Source organism: Fukomys damarensis, unplaced genomic scaffold, assembly GCF_012274545.1.
Source record: "Fukomys damarensis isolate Sample0158 unplaced genomic scaffold, DMR_v1.0_HiC HiC_scaffold_1, whole genome shotgun sequence".
NCBI classification, from domain to species: Eukaryota; Metazoa; Chordata; class Mammalia; order Rodentia; family Bathyergidae; genus Fukomys; species Fukomys damarensis.
In genome coordinates this window covers 29179499-29198786 of record NW_022900913.1, presented here as the reverse complement: position 1 = coordinate 29198786, position 19288 = coordinate 29179499, and the positions used below count along the sequence as shown (strand labels likewise).

The window sequence follows — 19288 nt, the reverse complement described above, 5'->3', positions numbered from 1 at the left end:
CTAAAAAGGTGTAGTTCCCATCTATAAAAAAAAAAAATCTGTAAACTCAAGATTTGAGTTATATTCTGAAATTCATCTTATGTGAGAGAACAGGAATACTACTAAAGTCACAAAAATATAATAAAGGATATGTGTGTGCTTAACTTGAGGAAACACAATTGGATTATAAAGGAAATATCTAAAAATAATTGTGTAACTTGTAATCCTAGCATTTGGGAGGCTGAGGCAAGAGGATTGAAGCAAGTTTGAGGCCAGCCTGGGCTACAGAGTGAATTCAAGGCCAGCCTAAATTACACAGCAAGACTCTGTCTCAAAAAAATAAACGCATAAAAAATTACAAAATAATTATATCAGAATTGTAATGAAAATAGGAAAAAGAATTGTTCACCACCTCCTAGTGAAGGAGCTGAGACTCTACACTAAATAGAGAAAGGAAAAATTTCAGACTATGACAACACAGAGAATAGACTTAAAACAAGTAGTTTTGATTTTTTTTCTTTCAAAAATAAACATGAAAATGGCACTTGCTAATTTTATCAAAGTTATCTTTAGGATATTTTTAGCAAAGAAGATATGAATTGCAGAGATTAATTTCCTCTAGGTGACCATAATATCTGGTACCATATATGAACACTCACCAGCTTGCTATCCTAAAACACAAGCATTTAAGAGTTTATTCTGTTTTAGAAGTGGATGTGGGAAGAATACAATCAATCACATACAGGAAGATCAATGGATACTTCTAGGATAGACATAAAACCACCACTACCTGGGCCATGTCACACAGGCACACAAACACCTGTTCATACTAAGACTAAGAGATGCTACCTTTTCTGCAAATTAAAACATAGTAAGTACCTTACGATAGTCTAATGTGTTATTACCAAAAGAACAATGAGTACTATGGTTTTCAATGGCAAAAACACAATAATATAAAAGAGGTGTTTTTTGGCTCTTCTAGCAGTGTCCACACTACATTCCAAGAAATGTATTTGTTTGTTTTCTTACATTCCAACAAGAAAATTTGAAGCAACAGGTTGAAAGGGCAGTTTAAAGCCCTTTAATATAACATTCTATGATATAAGTAGAAAGTTGTGCTGTCTGACATTAACTAACCTCCACCCAAATACTACCACTGAATCAATGATTTAAAAGCTCCCTTTAAGGTGTGTGGTTTTATCTCTATTTGAAGTTTTCTCTTTATCCATCTATACAAACAGATCTCAAAATCAGTTTCTCACCTTTTCTAAGATGATTTAATACATGGAATACTCTCTTAATAAATCTTGTCCTTTGTTAGGTTCTATTCATTGGTTTATTACTTACATGTCATTTCTTAGGGCTCATCTTTTCTGTCCTTCATCAACCCCAACAGCAATCACATTTCCACTATGGACTATTGTAACTGCTTCTCCTCGAACCATGTGTTCTCTTCCCCCCACTTTTTTTTGGGGGGGTATCAGGGATCAAGCGAAGCACCCTGCCCTTGTGAGGCAGGCATGGTGCCACTGAGCTAAATCCCTGGTCCATGTATTCTCTTTCTTAAACAGCAACCTCAGGTACCCATTTGCCTACTGAGTATCTATACCCCAAAAGTCCTACAAATACCTCAAACTCAATATATCTGCAGAACTGTCTTTCTTCTAAAATAAAATGCATTGCTTGCCCTTCCCATGTGCACCACCTACTCATTCATTAAGTGTACTAAGAGCTATCTATGTGCTACATTCTGTTTGAGGCATTCAGGATACTCCAGTGTGACCAAGAGATGATGGGAGAGGGAGCAAGGGAAGGAGAAGGTAAAGTAAAGAGAATTAAGATGTGTTATGCATGTGTACCAAGTGCTCATAATGAATGTAATCATTATGAACTGCAAATATGTACTAAAACTTAATATTTTAAACAAAAAAGGACAATTCAGTGAACAAAGCAGATAAAGTTTTTGCCTTGTGTGACTCACATCCCAGTAGAAGACAGATGAAAAAACAAATATATTTTACAACATGAGGTGGCGGTGAGTGCTATGGAGAAAAAGATCTAGATAGAAAAGCAACTTAGAGAACAAAAATTTATCACATTATGAGATACTGATTTTTCCAGCAAACAGTATGCTCTTCTTATAAAATACAGAAATTAAGCATGTTATTAAAAGTACAATCACAGCAGGGCATCATGCCACATGCCTGTAATCCTTGCAGTGTGAGAGGCTGAGGCAGGAGGATTGCCAGATCATCCCCAGCCAGAGCAACTTAGCAAGTTTCAGAGACCCAGTCTCAACATAAACAATTTTTTAAAGGGTGGGGATGTGGCTCAATATGAAGGTCCTGGGTTTAATCTTTAGTACAAAAAAAAAGTTCAATCATTCTGCTACATTCCTTCACTACATTTGGACTTAAATTATAATTTAAAAATACAACACCAAGAATAATACTGAAATGTACGATTATTGAGAAGCACAACAGAACACAAATACTTCTGGATCAATTATAATAATTTCACTTTTTGAGATTAAATTTGATAGATAAAGTCAATAGTTTTTGTTTTATTGTAGTATTTTAGTTGGCTCCTGGATGAACACCCCGCCACAAAGTATTACAAGTACTGGCACATTTCAAATTATGTCATGAGATTAAAATCTATAAAACCTGAGTATTCATCTAGAATTCATCTCATTGTTATTTCATTTTTCCTATAATACTCAAACTATATCATGATTTTAAATGTGGACCTACAAATTAAGACTCCATTGTAATATCAGAACATTAGAGACAAGAGCTTTTTTACTACTGATTTAAAAACAGTTATTCAACTGTCTGACTCACTTAAGTGCAAAATATGTCTCAACTATTTACAGAGAGCCAAAACAACTGGAGAAACCTATATAAAAGCATTGTTCAAGATTTAGGTTATTACTAAAGGAGTTGACAATGAGCCAAAGAAAATTTGCACAGACATTAATTGGCCCATTTCATACTCAGATAATTACATTGATTTGCCTTACCATCTAACTGATACCATATATTTTAAAAGAACTCAAACTTTCCTCTGGGAATCTCTGCCATTATTATTTACATATGACTCCATCTTAGGACTTGAATGAATGAATGAATGAATGCTGGTGTTTCAGTGCTCACATAAATGTGTAAAGAAAACTAAAGGTTCTGCATTTTTTTAAAGTGTAGAAGTTAAAATTTGAAATGGTTTAAACCTTTAAATAAATAAATAATAATAAAGTTCATTAGAGGGTGTTCTTTATCTTAATGACTACAACTCTGACAAGCAGAATTCTACCAAAGTTTTCAGGGTACAGGAAACAATGATAAACTTCATCTCTCTCTCTAAAGGCATATCCTTTCATATTTGTCAACTGTCCCTGGATCCTTCCAAACATATACACTACAAGACACTCCTTTCTATATTCTACATGACGATGTGCTTCCTCCTCAAGTTGTTCGGCAGGGAAGAGCAAACCACCCAGGGTCAGCTGAAATTCTGACTAAAGTCTGGGCCACAGCAAAGATGGGGTCAGGGGAACAGTTACAGCTGGTCTACAACATACTAATAATTCCCATGTAGGAGAAAGAAGCAGCTATCACTGCACTGTAAGGGCCAGTGTTTACGTGCTATTAAAAAACCAAAATAAAAGATGACTAAGATCCAAATTTTACTTCCTTTTCAAGGATGGGAAGAAAAAGAAGATACCTACCGCATCTGTGATGTCTATTTCATACATCCTTTGGAAAGTTCTCCGTTCAAAGAAAACAAGTTTGCCGCTACCACACCCTCTCTGAACAGAAGTGCCGGTGACTATGAGTTTATCATCTGGACTGAAGCAGCAGTCAGTCCTATAGACAAAGAGAAGATAAATATAAGTTTATGACCTCACAACAGCACAGCAATAATGAATAAACTAATAAAATTGAATAAAATACAAATGCCACTGTAAAAACAGTTCCTATTTAGAATTTACGAATCAGGCACCTTTAATAATTTGTTTAGGGCTAGGGATTTAGCTCAGTGGTGCCACTAACTGCCTCACAAGCACAAGGACCCGAGTTCAATCCCCAGTACAAATAAAATAAACTAATTTGTTTAATGTTAACAATAATCCTATTAAGTAGGTATTATCCCCATTGTATTGATAAAAATGAGACAGAGAGGGTTAATAAACTTTGTTCACAATCACACAAGGATGTGATATAGCTGAGATTCAAACACAGGGTACCTAACTCCAGAATCTGTCCCTTCTTAACATACATACACAATTTTTAAATATATATATTTTAAATGACATATATGTGTATTTAATATAAAGAAAGTGTAAGGAAATTCCATATAGACATGGAGAATGTCTACAGAGAAATAGACATATATGACTAATAATCTCTTAGTAGTGACTATTTTGTCCATTTTTAAAAACTATTCTATTACTCCCGCTTCATAATTTCAATCACATCAAGTCAAGCACCATGCAGTCAGAACCAGACTGCATCACTGGAGCCAAACTCGTCACTCTAATTAAACAGCTTTCCTTACCACTGGTCTGGCCATCTGATTGTGACTAATTGAAAACATAATCTAAAGAAGTTATGTAATTAGAATTACTTGTAGCAGGCATAACAGTCCCCAAATTCTCATCCACTATAAATCCATGTTTGTTTGCAGGTTTGTTTTAACAAATGATGCTATGGGCACTGGATTGTGTTAAGAGTCAGTATGCTGCTGTTCTACAGCTCCTTCATGTGATGCTTCCACTATCTTCACACTCGCCATGTTTGGCATTATTTAACTCAGAAGAGAAATTTTGTTTCTACTAAAATAGAACACTTTCCTAGGCATCATTTACAGGATTTAGAGATTAAATGTCACCTCAACTACCCCTGAAAATTCCTTAAAAGCTTTACTTGATGACTTAATAGAATGGAAATGAGTGTTCAGGCACCTAGAGAATCAGTCTGAGTAACTGAAGGACTTGTTTTTAGCATAATATATATACACAAACATATGCACACACATATATACATCACTTAACTTCAAAGAACTTTTTATAGTCTGAAAAAATGTATAAAATAAAAAATAAAACACATCTTTCAAAAAACATATTTAAATCACTCCCGTCTTTTTTTTCTAGACAATCTAAAAGACATGATATAAATTACCATTAAAGTGAAGAAATTTTTTTCAATTACCCTATGCCAATCAAATATTAAAAATATGCTACTTACATTGGGAACATGGTGGGAAGACCTGAGGCTGAAAAAAGTGGCTTATTAAATTGTCGGATGTCCCATAATTTTAATGTGTCATCACCTGATAGAGGAATAAGAAAGAAAAAGTGAATTTTGCAAAAAATAATCTCATTTTCAGTTTAGGGTTTGCTAAATTTAGTATATAGCTAAAAAAAAAAAGGTGGGGGAAGAGAATGGGAAGAACAGAAGCAAGGAAGGCAGGGAGAGAAAGAACCCAGACGCACATAAGCATATTCTACTTTTTTAACTGTTCGGGGAGCTTGAAAACAGTAAGTCATAAGAACACAGGAACAATATGATAATAAGTCTATCTTCTAGAAATTACTCTCCATATTGATGCAGCCCTTGTAAGTTAGAAAGAATTCTGAAGAATTTACCCTAATGTGCGATTTTTAGATCAGGTGGTAGTTTCCCTGTGGTATGTTTTACGATAACCTAACTTCTTGGGAAGATAATTTAAGAACCATCTGGTCTGAAAATAGTACAATTCACAACAGAATTTTTTACACTACTATGTGGGCAAAGCTATCCATTAACATTAATGAGTGAGCCATACTATTCCCTGCCCTCAAGTGCAATTCTTGCTTGTGGCTATCCTTCTTCACTTGCTAGGGAGTACAGCTTTTTCAAGCCATTGAAAGAATGATGACTATTCTTTTAAGAATCACTTTTTTATATTTCTAAAGGGCTACTGACAGATTCCCGAGCAGAACAAAAGTCAAAGTCATAAGTACAGTAATATTTTTGCTGTTCTTGCTTCCCAACACCCACAGCTGAGACCTGCCTCAACCTATTGGGTCCAATAGAGAATCACAATCAGCCGCAAATGAGATGAGTGGAGTGTTTTTATTTTTAATTTAAAACTTCCCCTACTCTTCCCAGTGACCCCCCTCCTCTGAAATCTAACATTTGTCAAGTGCACTAATCCACAACTAGTTGGTCTCAAAAGAATTTTGTAAAATTTTGAAAAATTCCCCATTGGTATGTTATTCTATTGCTTTTCATCTTAAAAAATACACATTCTATACTCAAACAACAAGAAACATTAATCTACATTAATTTCAGCTAACCCAATACTGTTGCCTCAAACTCTAGGCAATCCTCCTGCCTCAGCCTCCAGTGTGCTGGGATTACAGGCATGTGTCACCATGCCTGGCTTAAAACCACTGTTTTTAAGTAAAGAATATATATAGTTTTAATTAGAAGTCATCTCAGGACTGAAGCAGCAGGTTAGAAATTATGAACAAAATATTTTATACAAATTTACATTTGCTGTGTGTACCGTGTAAATTGTGTATAATGTACTTTGATTTTTTTTTTGACTGCAAGTCAGGGTAATTTTCATACAATAGATAAGGGGCTACGGCTTATATGTAGATGCCGCCCCCCAGCCTCATGCAGTCAGACATTTGGGGCTTTTTTTCTGAGGTGGTTGGATCTAGAGTATGTGACTGATTCATGGTTCAATGCTAGGCTCAAGGGCACTAGAATTAAGGGTATGAGTGCTATCCACTCTAAGTAGTCTGGATAAGATATAAGAGATAGAAAGAGCTGTGGTCATCCCTTGTTGCATTTGCTTTCTGGCTGCCATGAACTGTTTCTTCTCTGCAAGACCTGTCTGTTGTTCCACACTACCTTGGAGCCAGCTAATCATTGACTGAAACCTCTACAAACTGTGAGATAAATAAATCTTTCCCCTTTAACTTTGGGTGTCAGGTATTTTGTCTCAGCAAAAAGAAAAGCAACTAAGATATAAGGCTTCCTTGGAGGAAAGAGAATGTGAATAGAGTTCCCTACAGTGGAGTTTTTAACTGAGGGGAAAGCTGCGCTGAGTCTCTACTGCTCTATACACCAGGCATAAATTATTTCAGGATAAAAAGCTTATCTATGATATTCACATATTACACCCATAACCTAGCATAATGCTAGCTCATAGTACATGCTCAATAGATAGTCATTAAGTGAATGAATGAATAACTAAATATAACATTGCTAACTTCACCTGACTAATAGCTTCTCTTTGCCCTACAGAAAAAATTTTATATGATATTTAAGGCCCTGTGTAATGTGGGTCCAATCTACTTATCCTGTAGTATTTCTTTGCTCTTCCTACAAGTGGATCTATAGGAAGATCCTCAGCCATATCCCATTCTTTCTCATAATGCAGAGCTCATAAATTGCCCTACTAGCCATCTCTTCAAATTAATACACAGGCTTATCCATGTGAGAATGATGTAGCAAAAAACAGGAACAATCTATATCCAATCATATGAGTGAAGATAAATAAATTTTCAATATAACAATCTACAGTTATTTTTTAAATAACACAGGTTACTAATTCCTTATTTTAAAACTGAATTGAGTTAGTGTTTAAACTGGGGAAAAAAATCAACGGTCCACAGAGGATTTTGAAGGACCAGACAGAGAATTATAAAACAGTATAGAAAGGATAAAAGAATGTACATGATTATCTACAAAATTCCAAAGGAAGAGGCAATGGTTATTCGTGGAAACTTCAAACTCTTATGAAACCTGAAGCCATAATAAAAATTAGAAAAAGTACATATTTTCTAAATTTACTTTTTATCTATCTATCTATCTATCTATCTATCTTTATTTATTTATTTATTGGTGTATAGAGGGATTAGGTCTCTCTATATAGTTCAGGCTGGCCTTGAACTCACTATGTAGCCCAAGCTGGCCTCAAATTCACAGCAACCCTCTAGCCTCAGCCTCCCAAGGGATAAAAGGGACGTGCCACCAGGCCCAGCTCATTGATGATTTTTTAATATAAACAATATTGGAAATGCATTTAAATAGAAAAATCAGACTGACACAAGTACATCAACAAAAACAAATCTAGTTTTTCTAAGTGATAGGACATTAACATTAGAATATTTGTTAGTGTTAAATGATATCAATTTATACATAGAAACTCATCAAAAAGAAAGTTCTTAACCTACCTCCACGAGAGGCAAGGACATTACCATCATAGGAAAAAGCCACACAAGAAGTGTCTGTGCCTGGGTCATGAGCCTGTTTATAGTGAAATTTAGGATGAACCTGTTTGCAAGCACAAACAAAGTGTTAACACATCACCTAAATTCAGATAAGAACATTTTTATGGCAAGTACATTTCATTTTATCATGCAGAAAACTATATAAAATTATAGGTAAAGGGGCCGGGGATTTAGCTCAGTGTTGCGGTCGCCTGCCTTGTAAGCACAAGGACCTGAGTTCGATACCCGGTACCAAAAAAAAAAAAAAAAAAATAAAAAAAAAAAAAAAAAAAAAAAAAGATATAAAATTATACGTAAAGTACTAATTTCACCTGATTATATTTTCTCTCCTGAAAAAATTCAAACAGCTTTTCAAAACATACATTGTTTTCTCTGAAATTCTTCTATTGGTGCATTTTAGGTATACAATACATTTACATTCATTGTTGGGAACTTGTACCTTTACATGATGTATCTTGGCATATATTTGTTTTAATAAAGAGATAAGCACCAGAATGAGGTATTTCAGACTGCCTTAGCAAGCCCGAGCAACACAAGATTATAACTGCATTTAGTTCTCATATTACACTTATAACTTATTTGGACCATTTCCTACACTTATCTGAAAGAAAATATATAAATAAAAATTATAAATGAGCAGATTACTTATTTACTCAAGAATATTTGTCAGGCTGGGGGGGTAGTACAGTGGTACAGCACTCGACTAGCATGTTTAAGGCCCTGGGTTCCTGACAGCTGAAAAAAAAATCCCAATATATGCCAGATACTATGCATGTGGTTTTAAGTCAAGCTATGTATCTTAAATGTGTCTGTTGGATGATAATGTTAATGGTGATAATCATAACAACAGCAGCAGACCCTTATTTAATGATTACTATATACTAGGCACCATAAACTTTATTCCTATTCAGTCTTCACAATCACCCTATAGATTAGGTTCTACCATTATCATCCTTATTTTACAGCTTCAAAAACTGAAGCACAAAGATTTAAGAACTAGAACAAAGGCCACACAGTTTGTAAGTGCCAAGGTTGGGACTGTGAACCCCAAAAGCTTACTCAAACACTGCACTATAACCTTTTTCTTACTTTTTAAAAAACTTCTAATATCACTTGTGCACAGTTGATGACTACTTCACCAATCTTGTCACTCAGGATTTGTAACAGATAAAGTACTAGGAAATGAGAAAGTCAATTATCACAAAAAGTAAGGCCTCAATGAACAGTATATCTGACCCATCCTCTACATGGCTGCCAGTATTAAAGTATTCAGTGTGATACTAACTGTATGTGTATGTGCATGCACACATTACGCTGGGTACCACTGGGCAACTGTCCTGGGCCATTTACTAATTTCCATAGGGTAACTGTGGCAGAGGGAAAGGACACTGCTAGTGATACAGCATGTGTGTCTCTCATGGGAACCAAAGGTATGGGAATGCAAATGACCCCATTTTCAATGGTCTTGCAATAACTCTGAACAAAGAAAAAGTCACAAAACAGAGCTTGTGTACTTTCTTTACCCTCCCAACAATAACCCTGATAACCAGTCTGTTATAGTTTGTGTTTAGATGTCCCCCCAAAGCCTCATGTGGATGAGGTGGGGCTTTCCTTTCCAGAGGTAGTTGCATCTGGAAGGTGTGATGCTGGGGTTAAGGGGGTGTGATTACTAAACCACTACATGTGAGCAATTAGTTTGGCATCGCCCAGTCCCTGTAGTCTGAATAAGATAAAAGGGGCAGAAAAATGCTGTTAGCTCTCTTATTACCTTTGCTGCCTTGTGTGTGCCACATTGTTTCTCCTCTGCAATGCTTGTTTGCCGTCCCAGACTTGGAGCCCGCCAATTATGGACTGAAACCTCTACGAACTATCAGCCAAATAAACCCCTTCCACTCCAACTTTGGGTGTTAAGTATTTTGTCTCAGCAATGAGAGAAAAGTAAATAACATACAGTCCTTAGGTTCAAACTTAAAGTTTCTATTAATGAGAGCACATACCTCACAAAGGCAGGCCAGTTCATTTAAAAAAATAATTTGCATATATTGAGCAAATATTATCCTCTCTTTTTTTTCTCTGTATGACAGTCTTAGAAATTTAGTTATAATACTTTTTCTTTTCATTGATACAGACAATTCATAGATTCAATTTTTTTTCTTTTCTTTTCTTCTTTTCTTTTTTTGGTAGTGGGGATCAAAGTCGGGACCTTGTGCTTGTGAGGCAGGCAGCAGCACCATGGAACTAAATCCCCCACCCAATTCAACCTTTTTGTTTGTTTGTTTGTTTTCAGACAGGGTCTCACTATGTAGTTGAGAATGACCTGGAACTCACTATGCAGCCCAGGCTGGTCTTGAACTCACAGCGATCCTCCTGCCTCAGCCTCCCAAGTGCTGGGATTACAGGCGTGCACCACCATTCCCAGCCAATTCAACCTTTTTTTAACTGGGCATCAACTGTAAGGCAGACACTATGTTAAACAGAGGAAACACAAATATACAGATAATCAAGGCTTCTCCTGAGAGGATATGGATGAGCACACAAAGTGACAAGGGTAGCAAGAGAGCAGTGATTAGGGAAAAGTGTCCACCCAATTGGATTTGAGATCTACCTGGGAAATAGGTGGCACATACTTTTGGATGGATCTGGGTTGGTCATGAAAGCATGGCCATAGGGTCTAGGTATGGTTCCTTACCCTTTCCTCTCTACTACTATTCCCTTATCTATTTCCTGGCGGTCATAAACTAAGCAGCTTTGCCCCACTACACTCATCCACCTTGATGTTTCTGCCTTGGAGCCACCTGCTGCTCTTTGGGTCTAGATGTCTCCCACAAAGCCTCCGGTGGTCATAGGAGGGGCTTTTTCAAAGGTGGCTGAATCTAGAGTGTGTGATGCTGGGATGAAGAGTGTGTGAGTATTATTAAATCAATCTACCTAGTTTAACACCACCCCCTCCAATCTTGGTAGCCTAGCTAAAGTATAAAAGGTATAGAAAGAATCTACTAAGGTTCCTCGTTGCTTTTTCTATCTTTGCCTGCAATTAACCATTTTTCCTCTGTGACGCCCCTCTGCCACGTGATGCTTGGAGCCAGCCAACTACAGACTGAAATTTCTACAAACTGTGAGTTAAATAAACCTTTCCCTGTTTAACTTTAGGTGTCAGGCATTTTGTAACAGCAACAAAAAAATAAACTAAAACAAAATCTGGTACCAAGTGGGGTCACTGCTGTGACTATACCTGACCACGTGGTTCAAAAGCCTTTAAAACTGGCTTATGGGAAGAGTTTGGAAAGGTTTGGAGTTGCTGGCTGAAAAAGCAGAGCTGGACTGCCTTAGATTGTACTTGATGGGAGATTCTGGTCAGAGCTCAAAAGACCAAAAGGCTGATAGAAATCCAAAAGTTTGTCTACACATTGGCAAAGAAAAATATTTTATGAACAAATACTCAGTAGCATGGGAACTAGCAGAAAGAATCAACAACTGGGATCTCATCTTATTAAAAGCTTCTGCACTGCAAAAGAAATCATCAACAGAACTAAGAGACAACATACAATGTGGGAAAAAATTTTCACCAGCTGCTCCTCAGCTGCTATTATGTAGAATATATGTAGAATATATAAAGAACTCAAAACAATCAGCCCCCCCCAAATATAAAGACCCAATTCAAAAATGGGCACCTGAAATGAACAGACATTTCTCAGACAAAGAAGTAAAAGCAGCAAGTAAATACATGAAAAAATGTTCCACATCACTGGGCATTCAAGAGATGCAGATGAAAACAACACTGAGATTCCACCTCACCCCACAAAAAGTGGCTGCTATCAAGAAGTCACACAATAACAAATGTTGGTGGGGTTGTGGGGAGAAAAGAACACTTCTCTATTGTTGGTGGGAGTGCAGACTGGTACAACCACTATGGAAATCAATATGGAGATACCTCAAAGAGCTGGGACTAGAGGTTCCATTTGATGCAGCTATCCCTCTGCTGGGGATCTTTCCAAAAGAATTTAAAAAAACATACCACAGTGATATATGTGCACCAATGTTTATAGCGGCACAGTGTGTAGTAGCTAAAACTTGGAAACAGCCCATTTGCTCATCAATTGGAAACTGGATAAAGAAGATGTGGTTTTTCTATAAAATGGAATACTACTCAGCCATAAAGAATGAGAAATTAGAGCCATTCATAGGAAAATAGATACATATTGAGGATATACTCTTAAGTAAAATAAATAAGTCTAAGTCACATATGTGTAAATACTGAATAGTCTGTCTGGTGTGAAAAACTATAATAGTACACAAGATCCTAATGGGATAATTAATAGTGTGAAATAGGAAGAAAAGGGCTAAAGGTGTAGGGAAAGTGGGAAGGGTAGGGGAAAGGGAACAAGGAAAAAGAAAAAAAATATGAGAAAATGAAAAAATGGAAATATAGTGTTTGTAAATGGGGGAGGGAGTGAAGGGAGGGCAGGGACAAGGGGAAAAAATGAGAACCAAGACCTGTCATGTGAAGGTACAGGATCCCAGTAATGAATTTAATTGTATTGTATACCTAGATTGTACCAATAAATTTAATAAAAAGAAAAAAAAACAAACAAGTTTGTCTACATTTTGCTAGTGTCCAGAGACTTTGCCTGAAACTAAGATTAAGGGCAGCAGACTAATTAATCTTGTAGAAAAAAATTCAAGGCAGTCTAATGTAGAGGCCATGGCATTGCTACAGTTGGGTGCTTTTAGCCAGATCTATGTTGAAAATCAACAGCAAAGAGGCCAGTAAAATAATTTAAAACATTGTGAGTTTAGCCAAAAAAGAAGCACCAATAAAGCTGTACAAAGAGCAGAAGAAATCTTGATTGCAAAAACAAAACAAACAAAAAACCCCACAAAAATAGAAAAGATAGTCTAATGACATTACATGAAACAGCAGGACTCCAGCCCTTGCAGCCTGAAAATTACAAAGGTGAAAGACTTTGGTTTGAGAATAGAGCCCCAGAGCACCATGTTCCAGAATGGTGGCAGCCTAGAAAATTTGTTCCTCTATACTGAGCTTGGAGTGCTCAGAGATCCAGGCAATTGACCCCTACAGGAAAGAGAAAGAAGCCTGGCTACTGCTCCAGCTGGCAGCAGACCCCAGCATCACCCAGGAGGCGCTTGTTTTAGGGGCATTCAAAATACAAGAATTGTGGGTGGGGTCAGGAAAGCTTCCACCAAGATTTTAGAAAAGGCCTGGGAGGCTAGGCAGTGTGCCCCTGAGAGAGCAGTGGGTGAAGCTGTGAGTATAAAGCCAAAGGTACATTAGAGACCCCAAAATTTGGAAACCAAGAATATGGATAGTCTGAAGAAAACTGAAAAAAGAGAGCAGAGTTTGCCAAGAGAGAAGCCATGAGAGCTATGACCACCAAAAGTGCCACAGGGGAGGAGCCACCCAAAGCCTTTAAGTTCACATCTTGCTACAGATTGCTTCAGACACTACACATGAAACTACAAGACTTAAAGTTTGCCCTGCTATATTTTAGACTTGCTTTGGTCTCATTTCTTCATAATCCCTGCCATTTGCACCTGTTAAAATGATAGTATTTATCTTGTGCCATTATATGTTAAAAGTATCTAACTTCTTTTCATTTATACAAGGGCTCACAGCTAAAAGTTTACCTTAAATCCCAAGAGACTGGAAACTTGGACTTTTCAGCAATGCTAAAATTGTTAAGACTTTGGCAATTCTTAGAAAAACACTAAATGCCTTTTGCATAAAACAATATACATGAATCTTTGGGGATCCAGGGGTGGAATGTTACAGTTTGTGCTTAGATATACCCCCAACACCTCATGCAGGGCTTTTTCAGAGGTGGCTGAATCTAGAGTGTGTGATGGTGGGATTAAGGGTTTATGATTACTAACTCAGCCCACTAATTGGTTTAATACTCATCCTGGTAGCCTAGACAGAGTAAAAAAGGATCAGAAAGAATCTGCTAAGGTTGGTTCCTTACTGCTTTTGCTGTCTTTGCCTGAAATGAACCATTCCTCATCTGTGATGCTCCTCTGCCATGTGCCACTCTGCCTTGGAGTCAGCCAACTACAGACTGAAACCTCTACAAACGGTAAGCTAAATAAACCTTCCTACTTTAACTTTAGGTGTCAGGCATTTTGTCACAGCAATGAAAAAAGTAACTAAAACATCACCCCACCATGCACTGGATCACATTAAACTTTGAGTCGAACTAAACTCTTGTTTAGTTGTTTCTCTGCCTGTAATAATACCACATGCTTATTAAGTCTACAGTGCAGTGGTGGTAAATCTATGGTGCATGTGGGGCTGTTTGTATCACTGAAAGCTCTAAAAGGTTCACCATCACTGTTATAGTGGTATCTGTCTTAGTTACTTTTCCACATCACGTGCTGAGACAAAATACCCAACACCCCAAGATAAAGGAAGAAAGGTTTATTTGGTTCACAATTTGTACAGGTTTCAGTCCATAGCCAGCTGTTCCAAAGCAGCTGGTAGCATGGCAGAGGAGCACTACAGAAATAGTTCATGGCAGGCAGAAGGCAGCAAAGCAGCAAAGAAGTAGCAGCAGCAACCAGGACAGCCTTTATATTTCATCCAAGCTACACCTATCTTTAGGGTGGTAGGACACCCTGGATTACTCCTAATATTGCACAGTTAGTCCCAGCATCACACACCTTACATCCAACCATCTCCAAAAATCCCCACCTATAACCACACAAGGCTTTGGGGGGATATCTAGACACAAGCTATAACAGTATCTCCTTTCCAAAAGGTGACAAACTGCAACCATGCTCCCAAAACACAAACTCCAAGAGGAAGGTGAAGCAAGCCTTAGGCTAACTCACAAACCAAAGTACTAATATTTAACTGCCCTTCATATATGTCTCTAAGATCTCTCAACAGCTAAATGGGTGTTTTTTGTTTGTTTGTTTTTGTTTTTATTTTGTTGGTACTGGGGATCAAACAAAGGCCTTTGTGCTTGAGAGGCAGGCAGTGGCACCACTGAGCTAAATACCCCAGCCTCACAAGATCCCTCAATAGGTAAAAAATTTCTTTCTCATTGGGAATCTATTTTCAAACAATTCTAATCTATATTCACACATTAGAGTTGTCCTGGAGAATTTTGGGTGCACATTGATCTGAGCATTTAGTCTTGGTCCAACTGCTACAGATTCCACTGGAGAATACCTAAGTGGACATAATGTGGGTATAGATATAGTGCTTGAAGTATGTAAAACTGTGGAGAAGAATGCTGTCTACAAAGACAATACTATTAGTTGGCTAGTGTTAAATCTAATTGGCACCATGCAGAAAGATAATGAGAAAGTGGGGGTCATTAACAGGTGAAGACTAAATGGGAGAATGTGAGGACACTTAGCAGCTTTCAAAGAGGCTCTCATCTCCTACAGTAGAAGCACTAAGCAACAAAAAAGAAGTCCTAACAGTTACATTTATAGAGCTCTAGAGACATTTAAATGTTTGGCCAAGGAAGGCTTGTTACTTTAAGGTTAGAACTCTAGTTGGGAAAATTTGGAACTCTGAAACATAGAGGAGGATATTTGGACGAATGCCCCATATAATGCTGGATCTGTAGACACTCCATTTACCCACAGAAAACCCCAAGAATTCTCAGAGATTAAAGTGGCCCACATTTGCCTAATAAAAACTAGAATTTTCTGGGTGCCTATAATTTGCATGCCTATAATCACAACACCTCAGAGGCTGAGGCAGGAAGATTACCACCAGTTCAAAGCCAGCCTGAACTACAAAACAAGACCCTGCCTCAAGATAAATAGGTAGGCAGGCAGGCAGACATTAAAAATTAGAACTTCCACTGTGCTGGAAGATGCTGCAAATGTCCCTCCTCCACAAGGCAACAGGTATTCCTCTTGGGGCCTGCCCCTACCTCCTTTCCTGGCTGCTAGACCAATGGCTGTTATTCCTCAGCTGGGCAATAATAATGGGTCTGATAAGGGAAAAGAGAGATTACATAAAAGAAACACAAGAATTAGCTAGCAGCCACAGACAGTAACAATAAAATTCCTTGAGTTTGGATTTAGGGGGTATTTCATTAAGGAGGCTAGAACATAAGATTAGATAAGATTCATCAAGTTGGAGACCCACTTTTAAACAGAGAATTCAACATCCTAGAAAGTATTCTAAGGGATGGGGCAAATTTTTCCACCAGGATACTATCAGAGGCCTGGAAAACTGATGGTCAATACTGAGTAAAACAAAAATCTTCCAGTTGCAGATGATTCAGAAAAACTTAAGGCTAGAAGAAAAGGGAACAGTAGAATAACTATAATATTGTCAAGCCAAAAATCACAGAAAATTATTTTTATTGGGGGACCCAGAAGAAATAGAAAAGTCCATCAGAAATGCATAAATGAAGGACAGGGATTTAGCTCAGTGGCGCCATGCCTCACAAGTGCAAGGTCCTGAGTTCAATCCCCAGTACTGGGTTAAAAAAAAAGAAAGAAAGAAAGAAATGCATAGGTGAGAGGAAGCCACATCATCAATAAGTTTAGCAGCAGCATTCTTCTGCAGTCCAGGGCTAGTCGTAGAGCTGAGACAATAATACCTCTAAAGATCATGGGGCCTGAAGCAACAGAAGCCAACCTGCTGTATCTAATTACTAGTAGCAAGAGGCTGAGATTACTGTAATGACTGGTAAAATCAGAGAGGCATCCAACAGAGTTCAATGCACAGGGAGTTGCAGAGAAGGTAGACAGAACATGATATCCCTGGTGACAGAATATTGTGCCAACAAAGACACTGCTTAATGTCTACAATTAAGAGAGAGGAACAAAAAAGCACAAGTGGTCAACTCAATAAAAAGTCATGATTCTCTGCTCTGTTCCAATATCGCAGTCAATTTTCAGATCAAATGTTTACTGACTACAGATGTCAGCTTCCTCAGAAAAGGACACTGTTACTCAGTGGGGCAAGTGTACATTGCAGCAATTCCCCTAGTTCTTCCACAAATTGACTACTGTATGTTTAGTCAAATGATAGCTCCAACTGTAGCTGAAGCATATTAATAAATACTCAGGGGTAACTTAGGCTCAAGGACTTCTCAGTGGCCTGGCAAAGGTTTCTTTAAACCACACAGCAGTTGAACTCCTCCCACCCCACCCCCCACCTTCCCATCCCTATCTTCTTTCTTGTCTAGGAGTCAGACCTGCATCAACATTTGATACCAGCATCCTCTGGCTCCCTACCCATTTTTCCCTCACTGGCATTTGGGCAACAAAATTTTATATGTCTAAAGCTGCCTTCACATCTGTTTCTCAGAAACCTATGACAAACACAAGATATTAGTAAATAAGTCACAAGAAAGGGTCTGTAAAGGTAAGTACATTGGGATTGCCCTCTTGTTGCTTTTGGACTTAGCCACCAGGTAAAAAAGCATGGACTAGCTTCCTGGATGATTGGAGATACATGCTCAGTCATCCCATTAGCACCAGCTGTCATTTAGGCAAGGTTCAGACAAATGAATGAGGCCATCCAGCCACATATGAACTATTTGTTAACTGTAGATGCCATGCAGACCTGAGTAGAAATCAGTCAAACCAGTCCAGACCCAGAAGTACTACCCAATATTAATCAAATGACACACAAAATCATGAGAAATAATAAATATGTGTACTTTAAGACACAGTTTTAGTGTGATTTGTTAGGTTGCAAAAATTAACTAATACAGCACATGGGTAATATGAACAGTGGGATGGGTTGAGAAAAGGAAAGAAGGGAATGGAATTAATGCAAGAAAGTTAAAAAATGGAAACAAAGTCTTTGTAAATAGGGAGGGGTAGAAGGGTTGAAGGGAGGGCAGGGGAATGGGGAAAAAAGTAAGAACCAAGATAGATTATGTAAAACTACAAATTTCCAATGATGAATGTCATTATATTGTATACCTAAAATGTATCAATAAAAGTAATGAAAAAAAAGAATATAAACAGTTCCTAGCATACAGTAAACATTTTATGGTAGCATTATCATTGACTTTTTAAGAAGGTCGAGTCGTCTCTACTTAACATTCTACAAGATAATCCATTATAAACTAATCCAGCAACTGTGAAATTTAAATGTATTCCACTTTACTATGATTTATATTCTAAATAATTACTATATTCATCTTTTGCCTTTTTGGCACCTGCCAATAAGAGTAAGAAGTCTCTCCAGCAAAGTTTCTTAATTTTTGCAATGTTTGATTTCAGATAATCCTGTTCTTAGGAAAAATTGTACATTTCCAGGGAATTACAGTCATTTTTTCTGTATATTCTCTGACATAAAATACTAGTGATTCCAGGAAGTAATACAAAGTGAGAGAAGAGAAAAAACATGAAAGTAGCACATTCTTGGAGCACATGGAAGGGCAGGGGTATGGTTAGGTAGCTTTTCTTTATGGTACCAGATGGAAGGTTTTTCCCCACATTTCTGACCTTTCAAGTAGCTCAGTCTCAAATTCTTTCCCAGACACACTATCTGAACTCCAAGAACCCCATGAGAATCTTAGATACAGTATAACGTGTTATCTCATGGTGCTTACAAGAGGAACATATTTAACAAATAGTAAGTGAAATTCTAAACTTCCGAACACGCTTCAAGAAAACAGTATGTTTCATAGTAAGCTGACAGTTTTCTATGTTTCTAACTTCTTTAAACAAAGATGATCAGGAGCCAGGTATGGTGGCACATGCCTGTAATTAGAGTATTCTGGGAGACTGAGGCAGGAGAATTACAAGGTCTGGCCTAGCTAGGCCAACATACTTAGCAAAACCTGGTGTCAAGATTTTTTTAAATGGGGAAATGGCATTGGCAGGGGGATGTATACAGCTCAGTGTGAAGGCCCTCCATTTAAGTCCCAGTACCATTAAAAAAAAAAAAAAAGATAATTAGATTCCAGTCCATGATGATTTTCCCTTTTTTCTTCTTTCATACATTTTCTACTTTCGTTCCTTTCCCCGCCCTCATCTTGGTTTGTTGTTGTTGAACTTTTTTTTTTTTTTTTT

General features: G+C 37.5%; 1 protein-coding gene across 1 annotated transcript in view; it reads right to left on the bottom strand.

The window, feature by feature from the left end:
• The window catches only part of LOC104849161 (WD repeat-containing protein 70), a 110789-nt gene that overhangs the window by 41957 nt on the left and 49544 nt on the right, over window positions 1–19288 (bottom strand). Inside the window, exons 2-4 of the mRNA XM_033759975.1 lie at window positions 8213–8312; window positions 5226–5310; window positions 3707–3845 (exon numbers count right to left, since the gene is read on the bottom strand). Coding sequence (XP_033615866.1) covers window positions 3707–3845; window positions 5226–5310; window positions 8213–8312 — 324 coding nt within the window. The remainder of the gene's footprint in view (window positions 1–3706; window positions 3846–5225; window positions 5311–8212; window positions 8313–19288) is intronic.